This window comes from Ranitomeya variabilis, chromosome 1 (assembly GCF_051348905.1).
Source record: "Ranitomeya variabilis isolate aRanVar5 chromosome 1, aRanVar5.hap1, whole genome shotgun sequence".
In the NCBI taxonomy this organism is placed as follows: domain Eukaryota; kingdom Metazoa; phylum Chordata; class Amphibia; order Anura; family Dendrobatidae; genus Ranitomeya; species Ranitomeya variabilis.
This window is the reverse complement of record NC_135232.1, coordinates 845,384,943-845,409,448: the sequence shown is the minus strand read 5'-3', so window position 1 is coordinate 845,409,448 and position 24,506 is coordinate 845,384,943. Positions and strand designations below refer to the sequence as shown.

The 24,506-nt window shown below is 44.0% G+C and overlaps 1 protein-coding gene across 2 annotated transcripts in view; it reads right to left on the bottom strand.

Annotated features, from left to right (window-relative positions):
- Positions 1-24,506, bottom strand: part of ABCG2 (ATP binding cassette subfamily G member 2 (JR blood group)) — a 164,468-nt gene that overhangs the window by 19,065 nt on the left and 120,897 nt on the right. Inside the window, exons 1-9 of one of the 2 annotated variants that reach the window (XM_077276410.1) lie at positions 24,308-24,502; positions 20,143-20,354; positions 6,658-6,717; positions 6,461-6,575; positions 5,247-5,399; positions 5,011-5,168; positions 4,482-4,633; positions 4,091-4,195; positions 145-392 (exon numbers count right to left, since the gene is read on the bottom strand). In XM_077276410.1, the coding sequence (XP_077132525.1) occupies positions 145-392; positions 4,091-4,195; positions 4,482-4,633; positions 5,011-5,168; positions 5,247-5,399; positions 6,461-6,575; positions 6,658-6,717; positions 20,143-20,336 (1,185 nt within the window). In that variant the 5' untranslated portion in view covers positions 20,337-20,354; positions 24,308-24,502. Of the gene's footprint in view, positions 1-144; positions 393-4,090; positions 4,196-4,481; positions 4,634-5,010; positions 5,169-5,246; positions 5,400-6,460; positions 6,576-6,657; positions 6,718-20,142; positions 20,355-24,307; positions 24,503-24,506 lie in introns of those variants that run through there. The other variant, XM_077276401.1, reaches the window with a different exon arrangement.

The following is a 24,506-nucleotide window of genomic DNA, read 5'->3' as shown; positions in this document are numbered from 1 at the left end:
GCCTAAAGCAGGTTGTGGGTTTTTTTACTAGTGGGTGAGTGATGTTAGAACAGGGGTGGGGAACCTCGGCTCTCCAGCTGTTATAAAACTACAACTCCCAGCATGCTAGAAGATAACGTAATGCCATGATATCTCCACACTTACCTGGGCGATTGAAGCTTGGGGATTACGAATGAGATTTTTAAAGGACCTCTTACACACCCATTTCATCTGATGGAAGAATGAAGTGCTGTATGTGATTTGCCTGGGAAAGAAACGCGTCTTCACTTTTTCCCCACTTGACATTTTCTCCAGTTCAGCTTTAGTCTCCATATAATAATTGGTGTTAGAGAAATCAATCGCCAGTTTATCCACCACAGTCTGACTGCCACCGTCATTCGGCTCGTCCATGCCTAAGAGTCAGGAAGGCACGCATTACATTCATTGGCCAATAAATACGGTATATCACTGTACTACCACTATAGCTACATTAGTTTAACCCCTTCCTGAAGCTGCCATTTTTCGATTTTGCACTTTTGTTTTTTCCTCCCCTTTTCCAAACCTTATAGTTCGTTTGCGTGCAGGACGAATTGTCATTTTGAAAGAAGCCATTCATTTTACCATATAATCTACTGAAAAACAGGAAAAAAAAATGTGCTGGCTGGAATGATGAGAAAAACCTCCTGCAAATGAGCCATTGTTTTTTATTTTGTTATTACATTATCGTTCACCGTTTTAAAAATGACCTGGAAACATGGTCATCAAGGTCCATACAATCATAGCAATACTAAACATGCATAGCTTTGGTTTTTGTTTTTTTTTCATTTCTGAAATTTGTACAAAAAAAATTGCTTTTTGTTGCCATTTTCAGAGACCAGTAACTTCCGTTTAACGGACTGCTAAAACGCTATGTGGGCACTGACTGGAGGGGAGTAGGGAGGGGCCAATTCGTGGCCGCGACCAATCAGCGATGCGGGATTTCTGTGACAGACAAACAGAGAAACAGATGGAAGTGGACCTTAAGGCCCCGTCTCACATAGCGAGATCGCTAGCGAGATCGCTGCTGAGCCACAAGTTTTGTGACGCAACAGCGACCTCAGTAGCGATCTCGCTATGTGTGACACGTACCAGCGATCAGGCCCCTGCTGCGAGATCGCTGGTCGTGTCGGAATGGCCTGGACCTTTTTTTGGTCGTTGAGGCCCCGCTGACATCGCTGAATCGGTGTGTGTGACACCGATCCAGCGATGTCTTCACTGGTAACCAGGGTAAACATCGGGTTACTAAGCGCAGGGCCGCGCTTAGTAACCCGATGTTTACCCTGGTTACCAGCGTAAATGTAAAAAAAAACAAACAGTACATACTCGCCTTTCGGTGTCCAGGTCCCTTGCCGTCTGCTTCCTGCTCTCACTGACTGCCGCCGTACAGTGAGAAGTGAGAGCACAGCAGTGACGTCACCGCTGCGCTCTGCTCTCACTGTACGGCGGCTCAGTCAGAGCAGGAAGCAGACGGCAAGGGACCTGGACACCGAAAGGCGAGTATGTACTGTTTGTTTTTTTTGGTAACCAGGGTAAACATCGGGTTACTAAGCGCGGCCCTGCGCTTAGTAACCCGATGTTTACCCTGGTTACCCGGGTGCTGCAGGGGGACTTCGGCATCGTTGAAGACAGTTTCAACGATGCCGAAGTCGTTCCCCTGATCGTTGGTCGCTGGAGAGAGTTGTCTGTGTGACAGCTCCCCAGTGACCACACAGCGACTTACCAACGATCACGGCCAGGTCGTATCGCTGGTCGTGATCGTTGGTAAATCGCTTAGTGAGACGGGGCCTTTAGACAATTATATATATAGATAGCGCAGTATTCCAGTATTTAGCAAATATCACAATCTCCTATGAAGCTGGACATCACAGGATTACCAACATGGCACCAATGTGGGCTTTTAGCAGGCCCCCAGCTGTCATGGCAACCCGGGACCTGCCATATATGAAATGGTCTCGGCTCCTCAGCCCAATCCATACTGCTGCAGCCCATATGATGTAATATATGTCTTATGTTAGGAAGGGTAGTAGACTACGTCTGAGTGTCCACCTTCAGTTTTTTGCTCCCTTTCTTCCCAGAGCCATCATTTTTCTATTTTTTCACCAATATGGACGTGTGAGGACTTGTTTTTTTGCAGGACGAGTTGTACTTTTGAACACCACCAATGATTTTGGCAATTCTACAATTGATTTTTTTTTCTTCAACCATATTCACTAAAGGCTAAACTGACCTGCCATTATGATTCTACAGGTCAATAAGATTACGCACATACTAAACATGTATAGTCTTTTTTAAGTGGTGAGAAAAAAAAAATCTAAAATTTGCGCTATTTTCCAAGACCCGTAGCCTCTCCATTTTTTCTGGATCTGTGACTGGGTGAGGGCATATTTTTTGCGTGCCGAGCTGACATTTTTATTGATACCATTGACAAAAATGGTAGCCCTGCTATAAGAAGCACAAATGCTCACTTGCTATGAACACCGGCCAATGGGCGGGACTCATTACAGGTCGGCTTATAGTCAATGGAATCGTCAGCACATAAGCCCGAATCCCGTTTTGCAGGGAGGTTTGGACGCAATGTGAAAGCACCCTTAGGCCACGTGCACACACTGAGTATTTGATTAGTTTTTATTTTTATGTGAGTATTTGTTCCACTCCTGGTTTTGGCTTACAATAAGAGGAAAAGTATAATAGAAACACGTCACCACTTCTGTATTTTTCCCCTACTCCTGGTTTTGGCTTACAAATACTGATGTAAAATACTGACCAAATACTCAACAACGTGTGAACGTGTCCTTAATGTTATCAAAACATACACGCAAAAAAAAGAGTAGAGAATTATGTTGGCTACAATTGTGCTGTTCCTCTGTTACTACTCCTAAAAATCTTAAAGCGAACCTGTCAGTAATTTTGGCCGGTATAAGATACAGCCACTGCCTTTCAGGGCTGATATACAACATTCTATAATGCTGTAGATAAGCTCCTGGTCTGACCTGAAAGATCCCCGGTGGCGGTCCGGTGTGGCCCGGACTGATGGATGTCGCAGGTTCGGTTTGCGACTCCCATCTTCTTGCGATGACCCCTCCTGTTGCTTCATCGCTCCCCGGCATTGTGTTCCTGCGCAGGCGTACTTATGTGCCCTGTTGAGGGCAGAGTAAAGTACTACAGTGCGCAGGCGCCGGGCCTCTCTGACCTTTCCCGGCGTCTGCGCACTGCAGTACTTTCCTCTGCCCTCATGTCGGGGAGCAATGAACTAGTGCATACCAAAAAAGCAACTTATATATCAAAATACGAAAATGGTTGCACTCAGTGTGTTAAAGCATGTCAATGTGAAATACATGAAGTTTATATTCACCCATGCATTCAGATATTAGCCATAGGTAAGTGTTCACACTGGGCAGTTAGGTCAGGGACCTTTCAGATTCATGAGATTACCTTGACGATGGTTGATGGGCTCAAACTATTTGACACAATTTTGTGCTAAACGTCTCACGTGTATTTTTTCCTAAATTTCAAAAGCCATTTTGCTATTCACACTTCATGTATTTAACATTGACATGCTTCAACAAAACTGAGTGCAACCATTTTCATATTTTGATAAACAAGTTGCTTTTTTTGGTATGCACCTGTTCAGACTAGTTGTTGATGTGGCGGTCCGTTTTTCTGTTATTTATATATTATAGGACAGCATCAGTCTGCACCGGGACACACCTCCAAATGGTAACTCCCAGTTGTCAAGTTGTCATATATTTCTAAGGGGAATAACAGAGGAACAGCACAATGCAGAAAAGTGAGAAGACCTGCCCCAAAATTGGTAGAATTAGGGTGAACACAATTATTAGTAAGGGTGCAGTCAGATGGCTGTATTGCATCGCAATCCACGGATTGGCCATCGACTCTCCTGACCCGAGTGTGATAGATGCATAGAAATACATGCTGTCGTGCTCAGGCCAAGAGAGCCGACGGCCAGTCCGAGGATTGCGATGTGATGCAATCCTCGCTGGAGCAATATGGCCATCTGACTACACCCTGAAACCTCTGCACAGCTGAGATAATCCTGAGCTATCCTACATACCTAGATCCACTTCTTCTAGTTTGTTTAAGGCAACAGCTGTGGAGTCTCCATTAATGACATCGAGGAAGAAGTCAGCAGGATTATTGTGCTCTTCACAGGTATATCCTGCCAAAAGAAAAATGACGTTATTATAAAAATATACATTATGGGGTCGCTCAGTGGTGAGCACTGTTGCACGGAATGTACTGACAAAATTGGGGAAGAAATAGGAAAATTTGACTACAAGCCTCATTGGAAACAATAAGTAGTATAGAGGAGGTAAATATCTGTACAATGCATTGGAATATGTTAGTGCAATATAAGCTATGAGATTGAGGCAAGGAAGAAAATATCCCTGACTTATTTACCTGGGAAGTGAATAAAACATGAGTGAAAAGTTCTTCATTGTTACCTAGTTGTGTGAAGTAATCCAGTGCATAGTTAGAAGGCCCATGGTACAACATCTTACCCCCGGCCAGCAAGGTCAGGGTATCAAACAGTCTGAAGATGGAGTAACGAGGCTGGTGTATGGAAAAGATTATGGTTTTTCCTTGCCTTGACATCCTGCATGGTAAAAGAATGAACATAGCATAATTACTACATTAAGTAATACACATTGTTATCAATTCTAATGTGGATTATATAAATTAGACCCGTTATTAAAGTGGGCAAGAAAAGTCTGTTTTACATCACAGGAAATATAGGATTCATCATGGTAGCCTTCAGGTATCTGGGCCTCAGATCAGAATAAGATAACACCCAACATACATCATATATATATATATATATATATATATATATATATATATTATATATATAGTAGAAAATAAATAGACAAAAGTATGTGTACTTGTCTTGCTCAGTTGTTCCAGGATAGAAGTCTGTGAGAACCCTGGAAACGGAAAACTAGTTATATCGGAGAAAAGACTACACGTCCTAACCTTTTCAGCAGCAAAAGAACAGCATTAGCTGTGCTGGAATCCAAACCAGTAGTAGGTTCATCCAAAAACAAAACCCCTGGGTCGGTGATCAGCTCCATACCAATGTTGGTTCTTTTTCTCTCTCCTCCAGACACTCCTCGAATCATCTGGGTGCCAACCTAAAATCAAACACCAAGGTCTGGATTTCCATTGATTGAGCATTGTAGACAGAAATCCCCAAACTGTGAGCCTGTTACCTTGGCATCTGCCACTTTAGTCAATCCCAGTTCCTTGATGATTTGATTGATACGCTCATCCTTCTCCTTCTGCTTCAGTGATCTTGGAAGCCTCAAGGCGGCTGAGAATTGCAAGTTCTCTCGAACAGATAATGTCCCCATCACAACGTCATCCTGTAGGAAATATAGGATTGGTCAATGGACTAAATTCTTAGTAGTCACCTATAACACCAGTTATTTTACATTGTGTTTTTTATCAACAGGAAACAAAAAGCAGTCATTCTAATGCCTTCTCACACACTGTATTGAAGCGTTTTTTTAAACACTATAAAAACTATATATTTCATGTCTGTTTTTACCAACATTTTACATGACATTTTTGTTTTTTCAACATTTTAAATTTTCATGTCCTACATAAGCCTACAGGGTAAAATACTAGAAAAAGAATTCATAGCACCTAGACCATGCAGCATTTTAGCGTACAAGATGCAGAAGTATTGTTTAAAAAAAAGTAATACTATCCATTTATTCCAGGCAGAGATGCGTACTTGTGCAGCATCCAACCCACAGCGTCCAGATGTTACAGCATAGTGGTTGGGATTTCAAGAAATCCCATGTCCACTATGTGTGCACATACGCCTGCGGATCACCGGCGGAGACGGACATGCGGCGAGTCTCTCCAGACCGCAGCATGCTAATTTAAGAGAAATTTCACAAATACAATGTGTAGAATGCGGTGAATCCGCACAGTTCAGTGAACACAGAGGATTCACCAGTGTTCAATAGACGGCAGCACTTTGGATGCAGCGAACATGCATTGCGCCCAAAGCACTGCCAGATTCGAATCTTGGGCACAAACCCTTAATATAACATTTGTATCAAGGCACCTATTTACCAGTCATAATACTGGTATACATGGCAAAGGTGCCTTCTGGGCCCCCTCAAAGCACCAGGAACTGTGTAATATTGCTCACTGTGCACCCCTTTCATCTACTCCCTAAAATCCTAGTCAGTTAGTATATGGACACTGGTGTGAATATCCATTTGAATGAACATGATCTTTAGGAAAGGAATGAATAGAACCAGAGCATAGGAGGGAATGCAGTCTAGCTTTTTAAATGACTTCTTACGGTATATTGAATAATGAAAAGGAATATCAAAATCTTCTTTTATTTTGACAGAAGCAGTGCATTAGGAAAAGAAAAAACAAAAACAGCCAATTTCATATTATATACCTGTACAACATAGCCAGAGAGACATTTGAAGTTTGGTGGCTGTGGCTTTCCATCTATTAGCACCTCACCAGAAAGCCCGTGAGGATCCTTCCTGGCAGCAAGAACATCCAAAAGCCTTCATGAGGAACATAAACAAGTTGTGTCAGTTCATGAACAGGATTTGGTTTTCATTAGAGAATTGTAAATGTGATACTTACGATGACTTGCCACTGCCAGTAGGACCCAAAATTGCATTAAGACCAGGTCTCATAATCCCACTACGAATATAAAGAAGGTAACATGGTCACATCGTAAAATGTATATACAGATTTAAAACATATATAATAATAATAATTTTATTTTCTATAGCACCAACATAATCTGCAGCACTTTTCAATTAAGCGGGGACGTATACAGACAATAAATTCAATACAAGGTAAGGCAGTTTAAACAGTGAAATTAGGAGTGAGGGTCCTGCTCGCAAGTTAACAATCTGCCAGGAAAAAAGTGATTGTTATTTCAGATCCAGCAATTGTAATAAATAGGGAATTTCATATAAAACTGCATGATCCGATCATTAGCCCGTGTGTTTAAGTGCAATTATCAAGTGCAGTTATCATGTGCATGGAGATTGTGGAGACAGATGAATAGGAGGGAGCAGATTATGAATAATGTTTAGAAGGAGGGAGCAGGGAAGAGTTAGGATAGTGAGTTGAGGTGCTAGGCTTGTTTAAAGAGATGTGTTTTTAAAGCACATGTAAAAACATGGGGGCTAGGTAACAGTCGGATTATTTGGGGTAGTGCATTCCAGAGAACTGGCGCAGCACAGGAGAAGTCTTGGTGACGGAGGTGCAAGGTTCAAATTATGGAGGATGTTAGTCTCAGGTCAGTTTCAGAACAGAGAGAATGCGTAGGGCGATAGACCGAGATGAGGGAGAAGAATTCTGGAGATGTTTTTAAGATGCAGGTGACATGAGCGAGTGAGTGATCGGATATAGGGAATAAAGGAAAGTTGTGTGTTAAATATAACCCCAAGACAGCGGGCGTGCTGCATGGGAGTTATGGTTGTATCCTCCAAGGTAATTTCAATATCAAATAGAGTAAGGTTAGTAGAAGGAGGAAACACAAGAAGTTCAGTTTTGTAGAGATAAGGTTTCAGATTGAGGGAGGACTTTATATTAGAGACAGGGACAAACAATCTTTGGTACATCTTGAATACTAGTGGAGTCCATATACTACAGAGTATGGTGTGCTTTATTACTTGTCTAACTTTATAGTGATGAGAATATATTACACACAATCATTGAACATCCAATCCATCACAATTAGGATGGTGCTTGGTAAAATACTCCTACTCTGCTGGAAGGGACACATTCTTGCCATGTACCAACCAACAAGGTTACCAACATACTGTATGCTTTAGGTTTTTTTTCTAATTAACTTTGACAAAAAGCCAGACAAAATAGAAGGCTAAAAAAAGGAATAAAGATAACTAAACAATGTCTATAGCACAGATAATAATCCCAAGCTCCTTCAGCATCAAACAAGCCACAAACACATTTATTTTTCCTACACCACTGGTGTAACCTGTACAGCCTTGTAGGAGCCCAAGAGGTCACAGGGTCCACTACCACCTCCAAAGGGCCCATCTATTGCAATCCTTGCATGTGTTGCAGCTGTAGAACAGCCGTGAATCAAGTAGCCGTGGGGACTCGAACATATTACTCAAGCACATCTGAGATACTCGGATAACACCTGAGCATGCTCGGATAACATAATAGCACATTCACTCATCACTAGTCCTTATCCTTCAGAAAAAAAGTGTAATAAATGAATCAGTTTATTGCATTTCATAGCTTTAGGTCTCCTCCCTGTTATACAGTTTCTACATAGCATAGTCGATTACAACACTGATAAGACACCTCTCACCCAGTAAGCAATATTCACTAATTGTTGACTACTGAAACCATTCACAATGTCATCCTGGTACATATCACTCACCTATAAGACACGGTACACAACGATCAAGCCTAGTGATTTTCTATCAGCCATTATAGTCATTAATATCTAAAACAATTTGGGAAAATGGAGGATAACTTATAAGCTACTAAAAATGTATAAAAGTGATCATACTTTTATGAAGTGGGACTTTAATGTGTCTTTGTCAAGATTTTTTAAAAGAGCACAAAAATTTAATGTCACAGTGGTCCGTTATAATTACGCTTGATATATAGTCCTGGTTATACAGAAAGGACCAATCCAGTTGAAAGGGGGCTGATGTTTCTAAAAATAAGGCAGTGATTAGCTATTATCAAGAAGAAGTACATGAATGGCCCACCATTTATTACATTTTAGGGGTCTTAAAGAGTCACAGAGGCACCACTATGTCTCATAGATGGGTTACGGATAGTAAAGGGCATGAAGACAGGCACTGTCCTGATGAAATCACCACATTAATTATGGAAGAAGCTAAGCTATGGATATGATATATTTAGGATCTGATTCATAAATTAAGACATTAATCCGGCTATTGAATGAATGAATGAGTCATGCCAAAAATGCAACCTAAAAAAAGGAAGTTACACAGTAACAATGCCAAGTCACATACATAACGTGACGGTGCAGAAATCTGTATGACACAGCAATTTTGGGATCATGGCCATTTATAATGCTTACAATAAAATGAAATATATCCACGAAAGTTAGAGAAACAAGCACTGAGCTTGGGCAAATTAAACATATAAAAAATGTGTGGCAGGGAGGGCATATTGATCTATGAACCGAGGCATCTGGTACCCCTCAAACAGTAGACAGAGGGCGCATATAAACCCATCAAATGGACATGGGCTGATTAAAATAATTTAAGAATAATATAATCGTGTAATTAGTAACAAGGGAGTTAAATCAGGTGTTAAAAAACATCCTTAATATAAGACAATATCATTAAACAGTAAAAATAAAAACAAGAAGAGGTAAAAGAAATAGTTATGAAATAAATTAATAGCAAAAAAGTATCAAGTGATTTAAGAGACTTTTCTTCAAAAGAAGTGCACCATATTTGGAATTGTAAATTAAACAATGCACACGTGTCTGAAGCATTTTTTCCTGCAGTCGTGACCCCACCGTTGGCACCCTGCTCATCTGCAGCCTGTTTAATTCCTTGACTACACAGTAAAATACTATAGGGAGGGTTGTAATTAATCAAGGCTTATATGAGTTTTCTGGTGTAAAAAGTTGCAATTTTTTTTTGTAATGCATAGTCGCAAATTTTGCATTTATTTTTATTTTTTTTTACGCTTGCATGCCTCTTTTCTTAACAGTGGGCTGTGATTAGCAGAAGCGGCGTGATCAAATGCTGCTCGTAGTGCAAGCCGCAGTCCCAACAATGCACCAAATTCATTGAGAGGCGAGGACCTCCTAAATAATTTGGCACTTCTTACACTAGCAGACATTTTTTCAAGGCTGGCATTAAATATTGTTTTGTTGGTTGTTTTTATCCCAAAGGGAGTTTTTATCCCAAAACCAAGAACTGATCCCAAAAGTAAATACCGTGTATACAAAAGGCTTATGATATTTTAGCTCCAGTTTTGTACATTTAGGTTCCAAAAAAAAAAAAAACAGCACCAAAACTAGAAAGAGTGAACGTGGCCTTACAATATAATAGCTATAGAAATCTTTGCGTCCAATGTTCCTCCTACTGCTTTGTGAAGTCTCTTATGAAGACCCGTCTGCCTCCATAGTTACAGATTAAGCTACTTTCACACTAGCGTCGGGCTCGGCCCGTCGCTGTGCGTCGGGCCGACGTTCCTGACGCTAGCGTTGTCTCCGCCGCACAACGGGGGCAGCGGATGCATTTTTCCAGCGCATCCGCTGCCCCATTGTGAGGTGCGGGGAGGTGGGGGCGGAGTTCCGGCCGCGCATGTGGAGCGCCCCCACACCGCCGCAGGGCCGAGGGGTACCCGGAGCCGGGCCTCTGGGATCTCAGTCCTGGGGTTGTCACGGTGGCTAGACCCGGTCCGTGGCCCTGTCCGTCAGTGGGGGACGTCCGGTGCAATAAGTGGTGTGGTAACGGTGCAGTTGTGGGGTGCAGGTCGCGGTAAATAACGAGGACACCAGGTTGCAGTCTCTTTACCTCTTTACTGGAGATCTCTGAGTCCTCAGTCCAGAATACGGCTCACCAGGCTGCGCAAGTCCGGCCGGTCCAATGGCACCTCCAGAGTTCTCTTCACAGGTGGAAATCAGTGCCTTCCTTCTTAGCGCTGTGTGTTGTAGTCCTCCCCTGCTGTGCTCACGGAAAGTACCCCACAACTGTTGTGTCTGTTTCTTAAGTTCCCTCACAACTCGATTAGATGTTCCTCTCTTATTCCGTCCCTCCCTGGTATTCAGGTTGGAACGGCACCCGTTTGTCAGGTAGGCCTGGAGTTCTTCCGGGACCCTAGTGACGCCCCTCTCCCGCAATTGCCCCCCAAGACTTCATAGGTGATATGTGGTAGACAGCCCGCCTGAGACTGACTGTCCTGCCGCTGTTTGGAGTATGGCTTAAAGCTGTATATTATTCCACTCCCTCGGCGTTCCGGCCACCGGTAATGCGCCTCAGCAAGGTGCTGCCTCTTTCAACAAAACCCCTGCTGGTATTCTCCGTCTGCTTGATCTCGTTTCTCACTCAGCACAATCTATCTCGCTTCTAGTCCTTTCTTGGGCACCGCCGCTATGCTGAGCAGGCACGGTCCCGTTACGTTCTTTCCAATGCCAAGCCTCTGCCAGGATCCCACCCCTGGCAGAGACCCTACTGTCTCTTCCTCCACAACACCCTCTCTCACTAGGTGTTGCTTCGTTCAATCCAGTCAGCGTTCTCCCTAACTTCCTGCCTGACCCCCGGTTTACCCACTATGGTGGGGAGTGGCCTAATGAATAGCACCCTTAGCTCCCCCCGGAGGCCCTGCTGTGAAACATATTGGTGTCTGTGATACCTGATCAGAAGAACTCCTTCAGTGCCATCGAACGCACCATGGCTCCCCTTAGTGGCGAAGCCACAGTACTGCAACGACCAGGACTCTGGGGCGCTGCACTCCCCCCTGGTTAAACACAGTACTCCGGGACTGGGAAGAAAAACAACAATACAGATTAGCAAAAAGACATACAATTTTGTTGAGTGCAAAACAATAAGTATACTTGAACAGGCTTCCCTTTACGGGAGGTGAGGACACTTTAACGTTACAAAACATAATCAAATATCATAGCAACAGGCTACAATTTACTCTCATTACCCAACCGGGTATTCTACTAAGTGCAAATGCTGGAACAATAAATTAACATTGCCTTTAAGAAACATACACTCTTAGTTTATCAAAGGCCTTCCTATAATCACATTACAGGGCAAAGTAACTCTTCATTCTCCTACTTTTGAACCTGCAGGACCGCCTGTCCCTATGGCACCAGACCTACTGCCTCTCCTTTCTTTTACAGGACCGCCCCGTTCAGCCAGGGCCTACTGCCTTTCTCTACTATACATAGTATAGACATAACATTCCTTTCAGTTTGAGAACATGGAGCCCACTCTGCCTGGCTCCTATAAGGACTCACTCACTAACCCCTACGGGTCTACTTTCTGTCCTTAGTAACGAACTAACTTTCTATGGGGACGCAGGGTTTACCTTCTATCCTCACCTTCATTATTACTTTCTTACGTTTCTATCCATGCAGAACTCTAGTCCAACTCAACAGGCTTTCTGCATCTTTCCTTTTGAAGAACATTATTCAAACTTCACATTTCAAACATATTAAACACATATAACTTTTCATGTAAAACGGTTACATTTCTTTCAGAGCATCATCATGACATTACTGTTTCAAAACAGTATCACTTCCAGGTTCAATTCCAACCTCCCCTTTAAGAGGAGATCAAGTCTCTCTGAGGTAGCTCTTCTTCTCAGCCTACCAGTCCATACCAGAGCTCCGGAATGGCATCTTCGCAAAGTGTCTTTAACTAAAACCAGTAGGAAGCACCTTTAAGAAGGTGCAAACTATTTACAGGAAAGTTTGAATCATGCACAGTCCATGATTACTGCAGTTTGTGTAACTTTGTGCAAAACTTCTGGAAAACAACAATAGTGACCCCGGGTCAACAAAGGGGTCACCTTTTTAAAGTTTACCCTGGACGGGTTTAGCAGCAACAGGAACAAAAGAACAAACAGTAACTATTTACATTTTAGAAGCAATAAAATCTTACTGGGGTTCTGCAGAAGGCGACCTCTTATCCGGCCTCACCAGGCCAACAGATCGCACCGGTGAGCCAGGACGCCGTTCCGGTCCCAGTAATGATAAAATCCCTCGCCGGGAGGTCCTCCTTGTCGGCAGGTGCACCCGTCCCTCCGGGGCACGGCAAGGCTGGGCTTCTCGGGGTTCCGCAGGGCCGGGCTCTGCTGCTTTCCCCACTGAATCAGCTCCTTCTGGTGTTCCGGCAGCAGCCTGGAGGGCAACGCATCGTTGGACACCTCGGGCAAACCAGCCCGTCTCGCCAGTGTCCCTCCTCCACCTCGTGTAAGTGACGGCATCTCCCGGCTCCAGGTCACGATCGAGCCTCCCGCTGCAAGGCTCCACCTCCTCCCGATCCACGCGGACCTGCAGCGGCTCTCCAATTTCCTGAATCACCCCTCTTCCATACCGGGGGTTAAAGGCCACCACTACACCCCAGTGTGAGGACGGGATCTCTGGAGCGCTGGTCAAGTCAACCTGTTCCGCAGGCTGGGGTCGGCTCCTCCATGCGGCCAGCAGACGCCGCAGATGTTCAGCATCTGGTGAAATCTTCAAGTCCGGCGTCGGTGACATGCCTCCAGCCACGGCCGGGTGGGTGGCGACAGGGGACACTGGGGACAGACGGATCCCTGTGGGCTGGCCTAGCCGTGTAAGTACGTGGGCATCGGCCCTCAGCCGGCGGGCTAGCTGTCGGGCCTCGGCCGCAGCCACACGTTCTGCAGACAGCGGCAAAGGAGGTCGACCCATTGGTGGCTCTGCGAGGGTCAGGCCCCGCAGCGTTGGCGTCTCGGAGGCTGTCTCGGTTTGCGCAGCCTCGGGCCGGACCGGGTCAGCTCCGCGTGGTGCTCCTGGTGTCGCCATCTTTATTTGTCCTCCAATGTCCTCTTTTCGCGGTCTCTTTCGTGGGCGGCCCCGTCCCCATGGTCTCCACCCTCCGACCAGGATCAGGAGGCGGACTTCGGCTGTTGACGGGCACGTCCTCAGGACACAGAAATACTTAGACTGGGCGGCCATTGCTGTTCGCGCTCTCCAGCTTGCCTACGCCCACTTCACGCCCCTCTTCTCTTCCTGCGCTCTCCTTAGCGCTGCAATGGCGGCGGATTTTGGCGGCAACTGGCGCAGCACAGTCTTTTCAATAAAGTACAGTTCAAGCACAGTAAATCACAGTCTCTAGGCACACATGACCTGATTCTTCAGGCTTAAGTAGATCCTGTTCGTGACGCCAAGTTGGAGCGCCCCCACACCGCCGCAGGGCCGAGGGGTACCCGGAGCCGGGCCTCTGGGATCTCAGTCCTGGGGTTGTCACGGTGGCTAGACCCGGTCCGTGGCCCTGTCCGTCAGTGGGGGACGTCCGGTGCAATAAGTGGTGTGGTAACGGTGCAGTTGTGGGGTGCAGGTCGCGGTAAATAACGAGGACACCAGGTTGCAGTCTCTTTACCTCTTTACTGGAGATCTCTGAGTCCTCAGTCCAGAATACGGCTCACCAGGCTGCGCAAGTCCGGCCGGTCCAATGGCACCTCCAGAGTTCTCTTCACAGGTGGAAATCAGTGCCTTCCTTCTTAGCGCTGTGTGTTGTAGTCCTCCCCTGCTGTGCTCACGGAAAGTACCCCACAACTGTTGTGTCTGTTTCTTAAGTTCCCTCACAACTCGATTAGATGTTCCTCTCTTATTCCGTCCCTCCCTGGTATTCAGGTTGGAACGGCACCCGTTTGTCAGGTAGGCCTGGAGTTCTTCCGGGACCCTAGTGACGCCCCTCTCCCGCAATTGCCCCCCAAGACTTCATAGGTGATATGTGGTAGACAGCCCGCCTGAGACTGACTGTCCTGCCGCTGTTTGGAGTATGGCTTAAAGCTGTATATTATTCCACTCCCTCGGCGTTCCGGCCACCGGTAATGCGCCTCAGCAAGGTGCTGCCTCTTTCAACAAACCCCTGCTGGTATTCTCCTTCTGCTTGATCTCGTTTCTCACTCAGCACAATCTATCTCGCTTCTAGTCCTTTCTTGGGCACCGCCGCTATGCTGAGCAGGCACGGTCCCGTTACGTTCTTTCCAATGCCAAGCCTCTGCCAGGATCCCACCCCTGGCAGAGACCCTACTGTCTCTTCCTCCACAACACCCTCTCTCACTAGGTGTTGCTTCGTTCAATCCAGTCAGCGTTCTCCCTAACTTCCTGCCTGACCCCCGGTTTACCCACTATGGTGGGGAGTGGCCTAATGAATAGCACCCTTAGCTCCCCCCGGAGGCCCTGCTGTGAAACATATTGGTGTCTGTGATACCTGATCAGAAGAACTCCTTCAGTGCCATCGAACGCACCATGGCTCCCCTTAGTGGCGAAGCCACAGTACTGCAACGACCAGGACTCTGGGGCGCTGCACATGCGCGGTCGGAAAAGACGTTTATGACGGAGCAAAAAACGTTGCAAGCAACGTTTTTTGCTCCCAACGGTCCGCCACTGCACGATGCATCCGTCGCACGACGGGTGCGACGTGTGGCAATCCGTCACAATGCGTCGCTTAATGTTAATCAATGGTGAAAAAACGCATCCTGCAAACACTTTTGCAGGATGCGTTTTTTCGGCAAAACGACGCATTGTGGCGGAATGCAGTTAACGCTAGTGTGAAAGTAGCCTTAGAGACAAAGCCTTCATACAATTAGTCAGGGGTCCAATGAGAGTGTGAAAAATCGTCCAATTTTTATCCAAAAGACAAGGAGGATTTTCATCCACTTTGTCATCCCTATGCCATCCATTATATGCATCAGCATTTTATAAATGTACATGATCAAATACATGTAATGTATAATGTATCCAGAAAATCGTTTGGGATCCGAACGGGTGAGATTCATCCATCCGGGACTAGGAGGAGCATAGTGCACGCCGTGAGTGTCCGGGTGTACAAGCGTCATCTGCACTGCGCTACTGGTTTACATTGGTCTCAGGGCTGTTTCATTTTTGCTCAGACAGCTCCGGTCTGTATAATACGCCACTTTCAGTGAGCCCTAAAACACTGTTTCATATGTTCCCTTTTTATGCAAAAAATTTTTTGGTATATCAGGGAAAAGAAGTGGTGGAAAGGCTTGGTATGTGACCACAGGGTATTTTTTTGCTAATCTGTACCCATGGTCACACATAGCACCATAACACATAGGTCCAAATAGGAGCTGTAGACACAAAACACAGTTGCTTCAGTTTTTGCTTAATTTTTTAATTTATTTTTATCATTTTAGATATGAAATATTTGTGATGGCGTATATAGCCTTTAAATTAATTGTGCAAGCAAAAATATGGGGATAACCTTCCAATGAAATTATTCTGTAGACGGTGCTATTTTCACTAATTGAAAGTATCCGTTGTTAAGAAAAAAGGATTTCAGTATGGTGATTAGTCCTTATTCCTATGGGAACAAACCAATATTTGATAAGATTCTGATACATGACATTAATGGCAGTCATATATAAAAAGGGTTTTATCTGCATTGTTTAAAAGTACTAAAGGAAAGCCATGTAAGGAATCCATATGTTATCTGGTTAAGGAACCGAACCCTCGGTAGGATTAGCAGGATGTAAGCGACTCCTGGCTTTCATATATTTTCCATGTACTATATTTGGGAAAATGTGTCCATCAAACGAATTGGGGCCATGGGACTACACTTTCCGCATTAGCCACTCCGTTTTCTTTAACCCTTTCATCCCTAGCGATTTTACGTTTTTTGGTTTTTTTTTTCACTTTTTTCCTCCCCTTCTTCCAAGAGCAATAACCTTTTTATTTTTCCATCGACATAACCGTATGAGGGCTTGTTTTTCATGGGGCGAGTTGTAATGATATCATTAATTTTGTCACGTGATGCACTGGAAAGCGGGGAAAAAATGCCAAGTGAGTTGAAATTACAAAAAAAAATGCAAATTCACAACTTTTTTTAAAAAATTTACCATGTTCATTATACAGCAAAAAATTTCAGAATTTTGTAGGAAAAAAAAAAACAAAAACAAAAAACACTTCTATTTTCTGAGACCTGTAACTCTTTCAGTCTTCGGGATATTCAGTCTTCGGGATATGGGGAGATTATTTTTTGAGCCCTGAACTAATGTTTTTACTGATACCATTTTGGAGGTAGATACCATGATCGCCTGCATTTTATCGTAATATTGTCATGGTAAAAAATTCTGGCTTTTTGATTTTTTTTCTCATTATGCCATTTACCAATCAGATTAATTTATTTTATATTTAGATAGATTGGTGTTTTACAAACGCAGCAATGTCAATCATGTGTATCTTTTTATTTTTTTTGCTTTATTTTTAATGGGGCAAAAGGGGGTGATTTGAACCTGTGTTTTTTTCATATTTTAAAAACCTTTTTTATTTTTTACTTTTTACTGCATTTAATAGTCCCTTTAGGGTATTTGAAGCTGAGATCGTCTGATTGCTCGTGGTACACATAGAAGTGCATCAGCTCTGCTGTGTATAACTAAAATCATGATATCCTATGAATTCCAGCTAAACGCTTGCTTTCACAGGAGTATTATCATGACAAGAATGGACCTCCGGCTGTCACGGCAACCCACCAGCGCCGATCACTTCATGGAATGTGTGGATTGAGGTGCCCCTTTGCTGGCATGTGTTAATTGCCACTTTCAGAGATTGACAGCATAATTAAACAGGTTAATAGCACATGGTGTCTGATTAAATCAGCCATCAAGTGTCTGCTCGGCGCGTGAGCCTGCAGCAAAGTCATGGACAAGACATATGACGTATATGTACATCATATGTTGTGAAGCGGTTAAGGCCACTATTGTTTGAAATGCTTTTTATATTGTTAGACTTTGCAGGTTAAAGGACTTTTCTTTTGGCATAGTTTGTGTCAGAAAAGTTCACTATTTAATCTGTAGACACTACTAATCCTGTAAATTTTTTTAGACAGCGCCAACTTAGATTAGATTGTCTAAAAATTGTGCCAAATTTCTCACAGTGGCTTATGTGGTTTGGTGCATCTTGGTGGAAAATCCTGTTGCTTGGTGTCGAATTTTAAGATAGGGCCCCTTCACACTGTGCAATCAAAGTCTGAACGAGCGTTCGATTTGTGACGTTTATCCGTCCTCGTTCCGAGGTTGCAAAGTGTGACATGGCGTTACGATCTGCGACGCAGCCCAGCATCGTACGATGTGAAAGAAAGAGCAGAACTTTCTTTCGTCGTAAATGTCTCGCTGTGGCGGTCGAAATCGTAGTATGTGACGGCGGTCATACGAGCTCGTAATGCGACTACGTGGGTTGGGCTTCCGCATACCTGTCTCCTGATTGGGCGTGACGTTTTAGCACGCCCATGCTGGTAATACGTCACGCTCGGAGTCGTAGGACTATGGCGGTGTGAAGGGTAGCGTACGATTGCGACGCGTGACGTTCACATCGCAACTACGTCAGAAAAAGCGTTAACATCGTAGAGTGTGACCGCTGGCTACGAGCTCGTACTGCGATGTCGAATATGACGCAAATGCGTCGTAATCGTAGCAGAATCGACCAGTGTGAAGGGGCCCTTACAACTAGATATGAATGGATCACTTCGCGCAACCTCGGTCCACAGTCAAGGCCCCGTCTCACATAGCGAGATCGCTAGCGAGATCGCTGCTGAGTCACAAGTTTTGTGACGCAACAGCGACCTCAGTAGCGATCTCGCTATGTGTGACACGTACCAGCGATCAGGCCCCTGCTGCGAGATCGCTGGTCGTGTCGGAATGGCCTGGACCTTTTTTCGGTCGTTGAGGCCCCGCTGACATCGCTGAATCGGTGTGTGTGACACTGATCCAGCGATGTCTTCACTGGTAACCAGGGTAAACATCGGGTTACTAAGCGCAGGGCCGCGCTTAGTAACCCGATGTTTACCCTGGTTACCAAAAAAAACAAACAGTACATACTCGCCTTCTGATGTCCGTCAGGTCCCTTGCCGTCTGCTTCCTGCTCTCACTGACTGCCGGCCGGAAAGTGAGAAGTGAGAGCACAGCAGTGACGTCACCGCTGCGCTCTGCTCTCACTGTACGGCCGGATCTCAGTCAGAGCAGGAAGCAGACGGCAAGGGACCTGGACACCGAAAGGCGAGTATGTACTGTTTGGTTTTTTTTGGTAACCAGGGTAAACATCGGGTTACTAAGCACGGCCCTGCGCTTAGTAACCCGATGTTTACCCTGGTTACCCGGGTGCTGCAGGGGGACTTCGGCATCGTTGAAGACAGTTTCAACGATGCCGAAGTCGTTCCCCTGATCGTTGGTCGCTGGGGAGAGCTGTCTGTGTGACAGCTCCCCAGCGACCACACAGCGACTTACCAACGATCACGGCCAGGTCGTATCGCTGGTCGTGATCGTTGGTAAATCGCTTAGTGAGACGGGGCCTTCAGGGTGAGCGTTCTCTGGCCATGCACAAGACCAATTTCCTTACCCTTCGGGATCCCAGACTCAGTTTATGATTAGCTGGGCTGGCAAGGTATAACCTGTGCACCACAAAGATGATGTCGTGCCAGGTCAGCAAATCAAACGTGCCACTGAGGAACCCGGAAGCTTAGAAGGTTAGTGCAGCTCCTGTCCACACCTCGACAGCACTGACCTGGACCATGGACCGGGGTTACAATAAGCAATCTGCTCATCTCTAGTTACAAGCACTTTCCACCTAAGTCACAGCCCCTTGTGGAGCAAGGTAAAAAAAAGTGAAAGAGGTTGTCTAAAGAAAACAAATGAACACCTATCCACCGGAGAATGATAACCTGCTGGTCAGTGGGTGTCCCGCTGCTGGGGCCCACACCAATCAACAGAATGGGGTACATTTACTTTCGAACTCCCGATCGCTGCTCCATTCATTCTCTATGGGGTAGCTGGAAAAAGCTGAGAGCAACTTGTGGCAGTTCTCTCTCTCACCTTGCAAGCAAACACGCTCTCTCCTGAGGAGTTTAGCCACCTCTCAGGTGATCAGGTGGCTGGTATCCCATGGCAATGAGTTGTAAACTATGGAATTATAAATCTCTGCATTCTTGAGACCACTGAGAATTTTTAATAGGAAGGACATTGCAAGGTTCTTTGATTTTACAAGCGCTTTGCTGTTTTACCCATTCCAAAAGATGAGACAACTACTTTAAGAAAAGTTATGGAACAGTACAAGGGAATCTATACAATGGAATCCAATGTAAGAAAAATAGGTATTTCATGTGCCGTGTTCACGTTTTTTTCACAATGGGACAATATGAGCAGTGTATTCCACTGTGTGATTATGGAATGGGATGTCTTGCGGTCCTCTTCTATAATCCGTGTTATCATAAAAGTTGCCAATTTTACAAGCTTACTAAAATGATGTATTGAAAATCTACAACATTTAGATGACGAGATGAGGCAGAATAACCATAAATCACACAAAATTAGGTACCAATAATAAGTTGCCTTAGTCCTCAAAAGCAAATACAGACCACAATTACTTACTTGACTTCAGTCAGAATCTGTCTGCGAACAACTTTTCTACAACAAATCAATCCAGTCTTTATCTTCACTTTGTAGTTGACATTATGGAAGCTGAGGGTTGAACCTTGTAATGATTTCTTTGGGTTATCTGTACGGAGGCCATTGAGAACTGGTTCCATTATGTGAACCACAGTATGAGAATTCTTATCTGCCATGGCAATGTGATCTTCTTCCTACAGAATAGGAAAGGTACGGTACATAAAATATTACAAATACTGAAAAAAGGATTTCAATGATTATTTTCTTTAAATTTGTGTCAACAGGCAGTAATTTTAATAATAATGTAGAAGCTAACATAGAAAAAAAGATTTACATGGATAGCATTCCCCACTTATAAACATATTCCTTTAGGACTTCAATGTAGAGACGTAGGGTAAAATATACACGAGGTTCCCGTTTCATTTTTATCTGCTTGCTGGTTTTGCTTTGTTGAAGGATTTGTGAATTGGAACAATACTACCCAAATAATGTCATACGGAAATATCACCACTGTGAATTTACCGTAAAGCCTACATAACATACAAATCCAATAATAACCAAATTAAAGAAATACTACATTTTTCAACTTGCACAACAGAGAAATACGGCAAAGAGACAGAAAATGGTTCCATGGGAAGTGATAATATAATGGCCACTCTCTCAGGCCGGTTTCACACGTCAGTGGCTCCGGTACGTGAGGTGACAGTTTCCTCCCGTACCGGAGACACTGACACACGTAGACACATAAAAATCAATGCATCTGTTCAGATGTCATTGATTTTTTGCGGACCGTGTCTCCGTGTGCCAAACACGGAGACATGTCAGTGTTCGTGGGAGCGCACGTTTTACACGGACCCAATAGAGTCAATGGGTCCGCGTAAAACACGGACCTCACACGGACATTCTCCGTCTGGGGTCCGTGTGCGTGCAGAAGACAGCGCTACAGTAAGCGCTGTCCCCCCCACATGGTGCTGAAGCCGCGATTCATATCTTCCCTGTAGCAGCGTTTGCTATAGAGAAAATATGAAGAATAGTGTTAAAAATAAAGATCCATGTGTCCGCCGCCCCCCCACCCCCTGTGCGCCCCCCCGCTGGTCAGAAAATACTTACCCGCTCCCTCGCTCCTTCCTGGTCTGGCCGCGCCTCCTACTGTATGCGGTCACGTGGGGCCGATCATTTACAATCATGAATAGTCGGCTCCGCCCCTATGGGAGGTGGAGCCACATATTCATGACTGTAAATGATCGGGCCCACGTGACCGCATGCAGGAGAAGCCGCGGCCAGACCAGGAAGGAGCGACAGCCGACGGGGGACCCGGGTAAGTATTTTCTGACCAGCGGGGGGGCGCACAGGGGGTGGGGGGGCGGCGGACACCTAAATCTTTATTTTAAACACTATTCTTCATATTTTCTCTACAGCAAACGTTGCTGCAGGGATGATATGAATCGCAGCTTCAGCACCATGCAGAGTGGGTACCACACGCTCCGTGTGGTACCCACTCGCCATACGGGCGGCACACGTGTGCCGCAGGTATGGCCTCCGTGAGTTCCCAGGCACATGGACACGGATAACTCCGGTACCGATTTATTCCGGTACCGGAATTATCTGGACGTGTGGGACAGCCCTCAATCATAAGATCTTCTAATTCCATCCTGGTAGCCCAAACCCTTCATGTAACCGCGGTGGTAACATTTGTGGCTCTTACTTTATTCTTCAAAAAGTGCTGGGGAAAGCTGAAGGCTGTCATGCAACTGTGTTAATTATAGTGGTAGCCATCAAGTTTTAGGAGAAGTGAAAATGCCAAAGGATCTGCCTCCAGCAATGACACCATGATTCAGCAGAAATGCTCTGTACATCCTCCTCTAAAATTCAGCATCTTCTGGGTGATCTAGGCAATACTTCCAACTAGTGATCAAAACCCAACCGTAAACATGTAACAGGGTTACAGCAAATTCCACTTTTGGAGCCATCAATACCTTACATTTCTAGAAATAAGAAATATCAGAAAGGTGATCAATCTGTAGCTAGTATATACATAGAAGTGAAAAACTGTTAATAATTAAACACTTCCTATGTGCGTTTTCTTTCACTCTATAAAACATGACAGTCTGCACATAAACAAGTGAACATTGCCAACATTCCACTTTCTGCAAATAATAAATATTAATGTTTTACAGAAAAAAAAAACATTTCTATATCTAGATTCTAGGGGACCATTCCTCAACTATAAATTTTTTTCTATATTTTTAATTTCACCATTACAGATTAAACACCTTTTTCTAATTTTTTTTACACAACATGGTGATCTTTTTACATACCATACACGATAGCATTTTTTATATTTTTATTTAACTTTGAGGGGACAAGTAAAAAAACATCATCCCACCATGCTTTTTGTCTAATGTAGCTAACATGGTCTAAAATAAAGGTATATATATATTTATAGTACTTGTTGTGGCAGTTAAAGGGTACCAGCATATGTGGGTTACGGTATTGTATGTTTGTGAGGGGTTCTGTCTTTTATACAAAAAATGACTTCTATGTCATTTATGTGCTACATTATTTTGAACATACTACATTTACTATTTTCTTTTTGTATCCGCTACTTCTGTTTAACAATAATTTATACTTTTATTATGTTTTCATTGTAATATAATGTATATGTAATATACAGTGTAATTTATTCATAGGTGCCTGATAAACAAAATTCTATGGAATTCCCCATTATATATTCCACAGTACTTTACAGATATTATCATCACTATGCCCATTGGGGCTCAGAATCTAAATTCCCTATCAGTATGTCTTTGGAGTGTGGGAGGAAACCCACACAAACATGGGGAGAACATATAAGCTCTTTGCATTTGCTGTCCTTGGTGGGATTCAAACCCTGGAACCCAGCGCTACAATACAACAGTGCTAACTACTAAGCCACCATGCTGATATACCCTAGCACTGATATGTCCTATGACCTTAATCAGCTGTCTCAATCATGATGTTACCCCCAGCGATAATATCACTAGGGTCGTCAATCACCATGACGGGTTCTGCCCTGTTACAGTGCGGCTGTCTATCATAGCTCCACTCAATACGGTTATCGAAAAGGTCTTTGTTCCTCGACTATAGTGTCAAGACATAGGAAGGGGTTAATAGTTTTTGTAGACACTGTACTGCTTTTCCTACATCGGAAACCTATAAAATTAAGACTTAAGACTTATCTGGAGTCTTAAAATTTTCAGCTGAATTTTGCAACATTTCAGTAGAATAGGTGACTGTGTGCTAAAAAGTCACAAAAAAATGATACATGACAAATAAGGAGCATTTATTATTCTGAGCAAAATTCCTTAACCAAGTGTGCAATTTTAAGGAGTTTGGCGCAAAAACGTCAACGAAATCTACAAGGTAAAAAAAATGAAAACGTAAATTATGAATCAGGCCGCTCGACTTGCATCTCATTTAGCTAGGACTCTGATCCTGCCATTTACGACTACTGGAATACAGTGTTCTACTCTTATCTTTCTTGGTTTACGGTTAGATCAAAGGTGATTTAATTTTCACTACAAATATTTTTAATGGATTATTGATATTTATTCTATTAGCCAGAGATTTCATATATCAGGTTTATTTTATTACTTTCATGCTTTGGTAAGTACAATAATTGGTGTAACCCGACTTCAGCAAATTGACACAACCTGGGGAGTGAAGTTCTCTGGATCCCTTAGTAGAACCACTGGTCTCAGCTTGTCATTACACAACAGGTTACCAATGTTTCAGAGTTAGTGGAGAAAAAGTCACTGGATACGTGGTTCAAAAACAATGGGATGAACAGTTGCCAAAACTCTGCGATTATGGGGATCTGGTATATAACAGCCGCCATAAATAGGAGTCTTCGCTTCTTTTACAATTGAAATGACTTTGGATTATGACACTTTATAGATTAAATATGATACAATCTACTGCCAAAATCTAAGACTGGTAAGAAAACCCCTTAAGTGCACATAACTGGTCCAATATCAATCACAAATAAGTCAATGCAAGGGAAATGTCAGCTTGCAGAGCAGAGACATGAGGCAGGGAAGGTTATGTGACAAGTGACAGTCACTATTACATATAGTACATTGCATAAGGCAGTCAGCAAATCACTTACCTGGCACAGTATAGGCTGATTAATGAGGCTGCTCCTTTATGTCAGTGATGTATATTGGCAGACATAAGTGCAGTAATGATCCCAGCTGTGCTGTTCTGTGCTTGGCTTTGTGAAGCGACAGTGAAGATAACAGGGCATAGACACGTGTGGGGTGGAGACTTCCCATGATGTCAGGAGAGACACAACCCCATTAGCTACA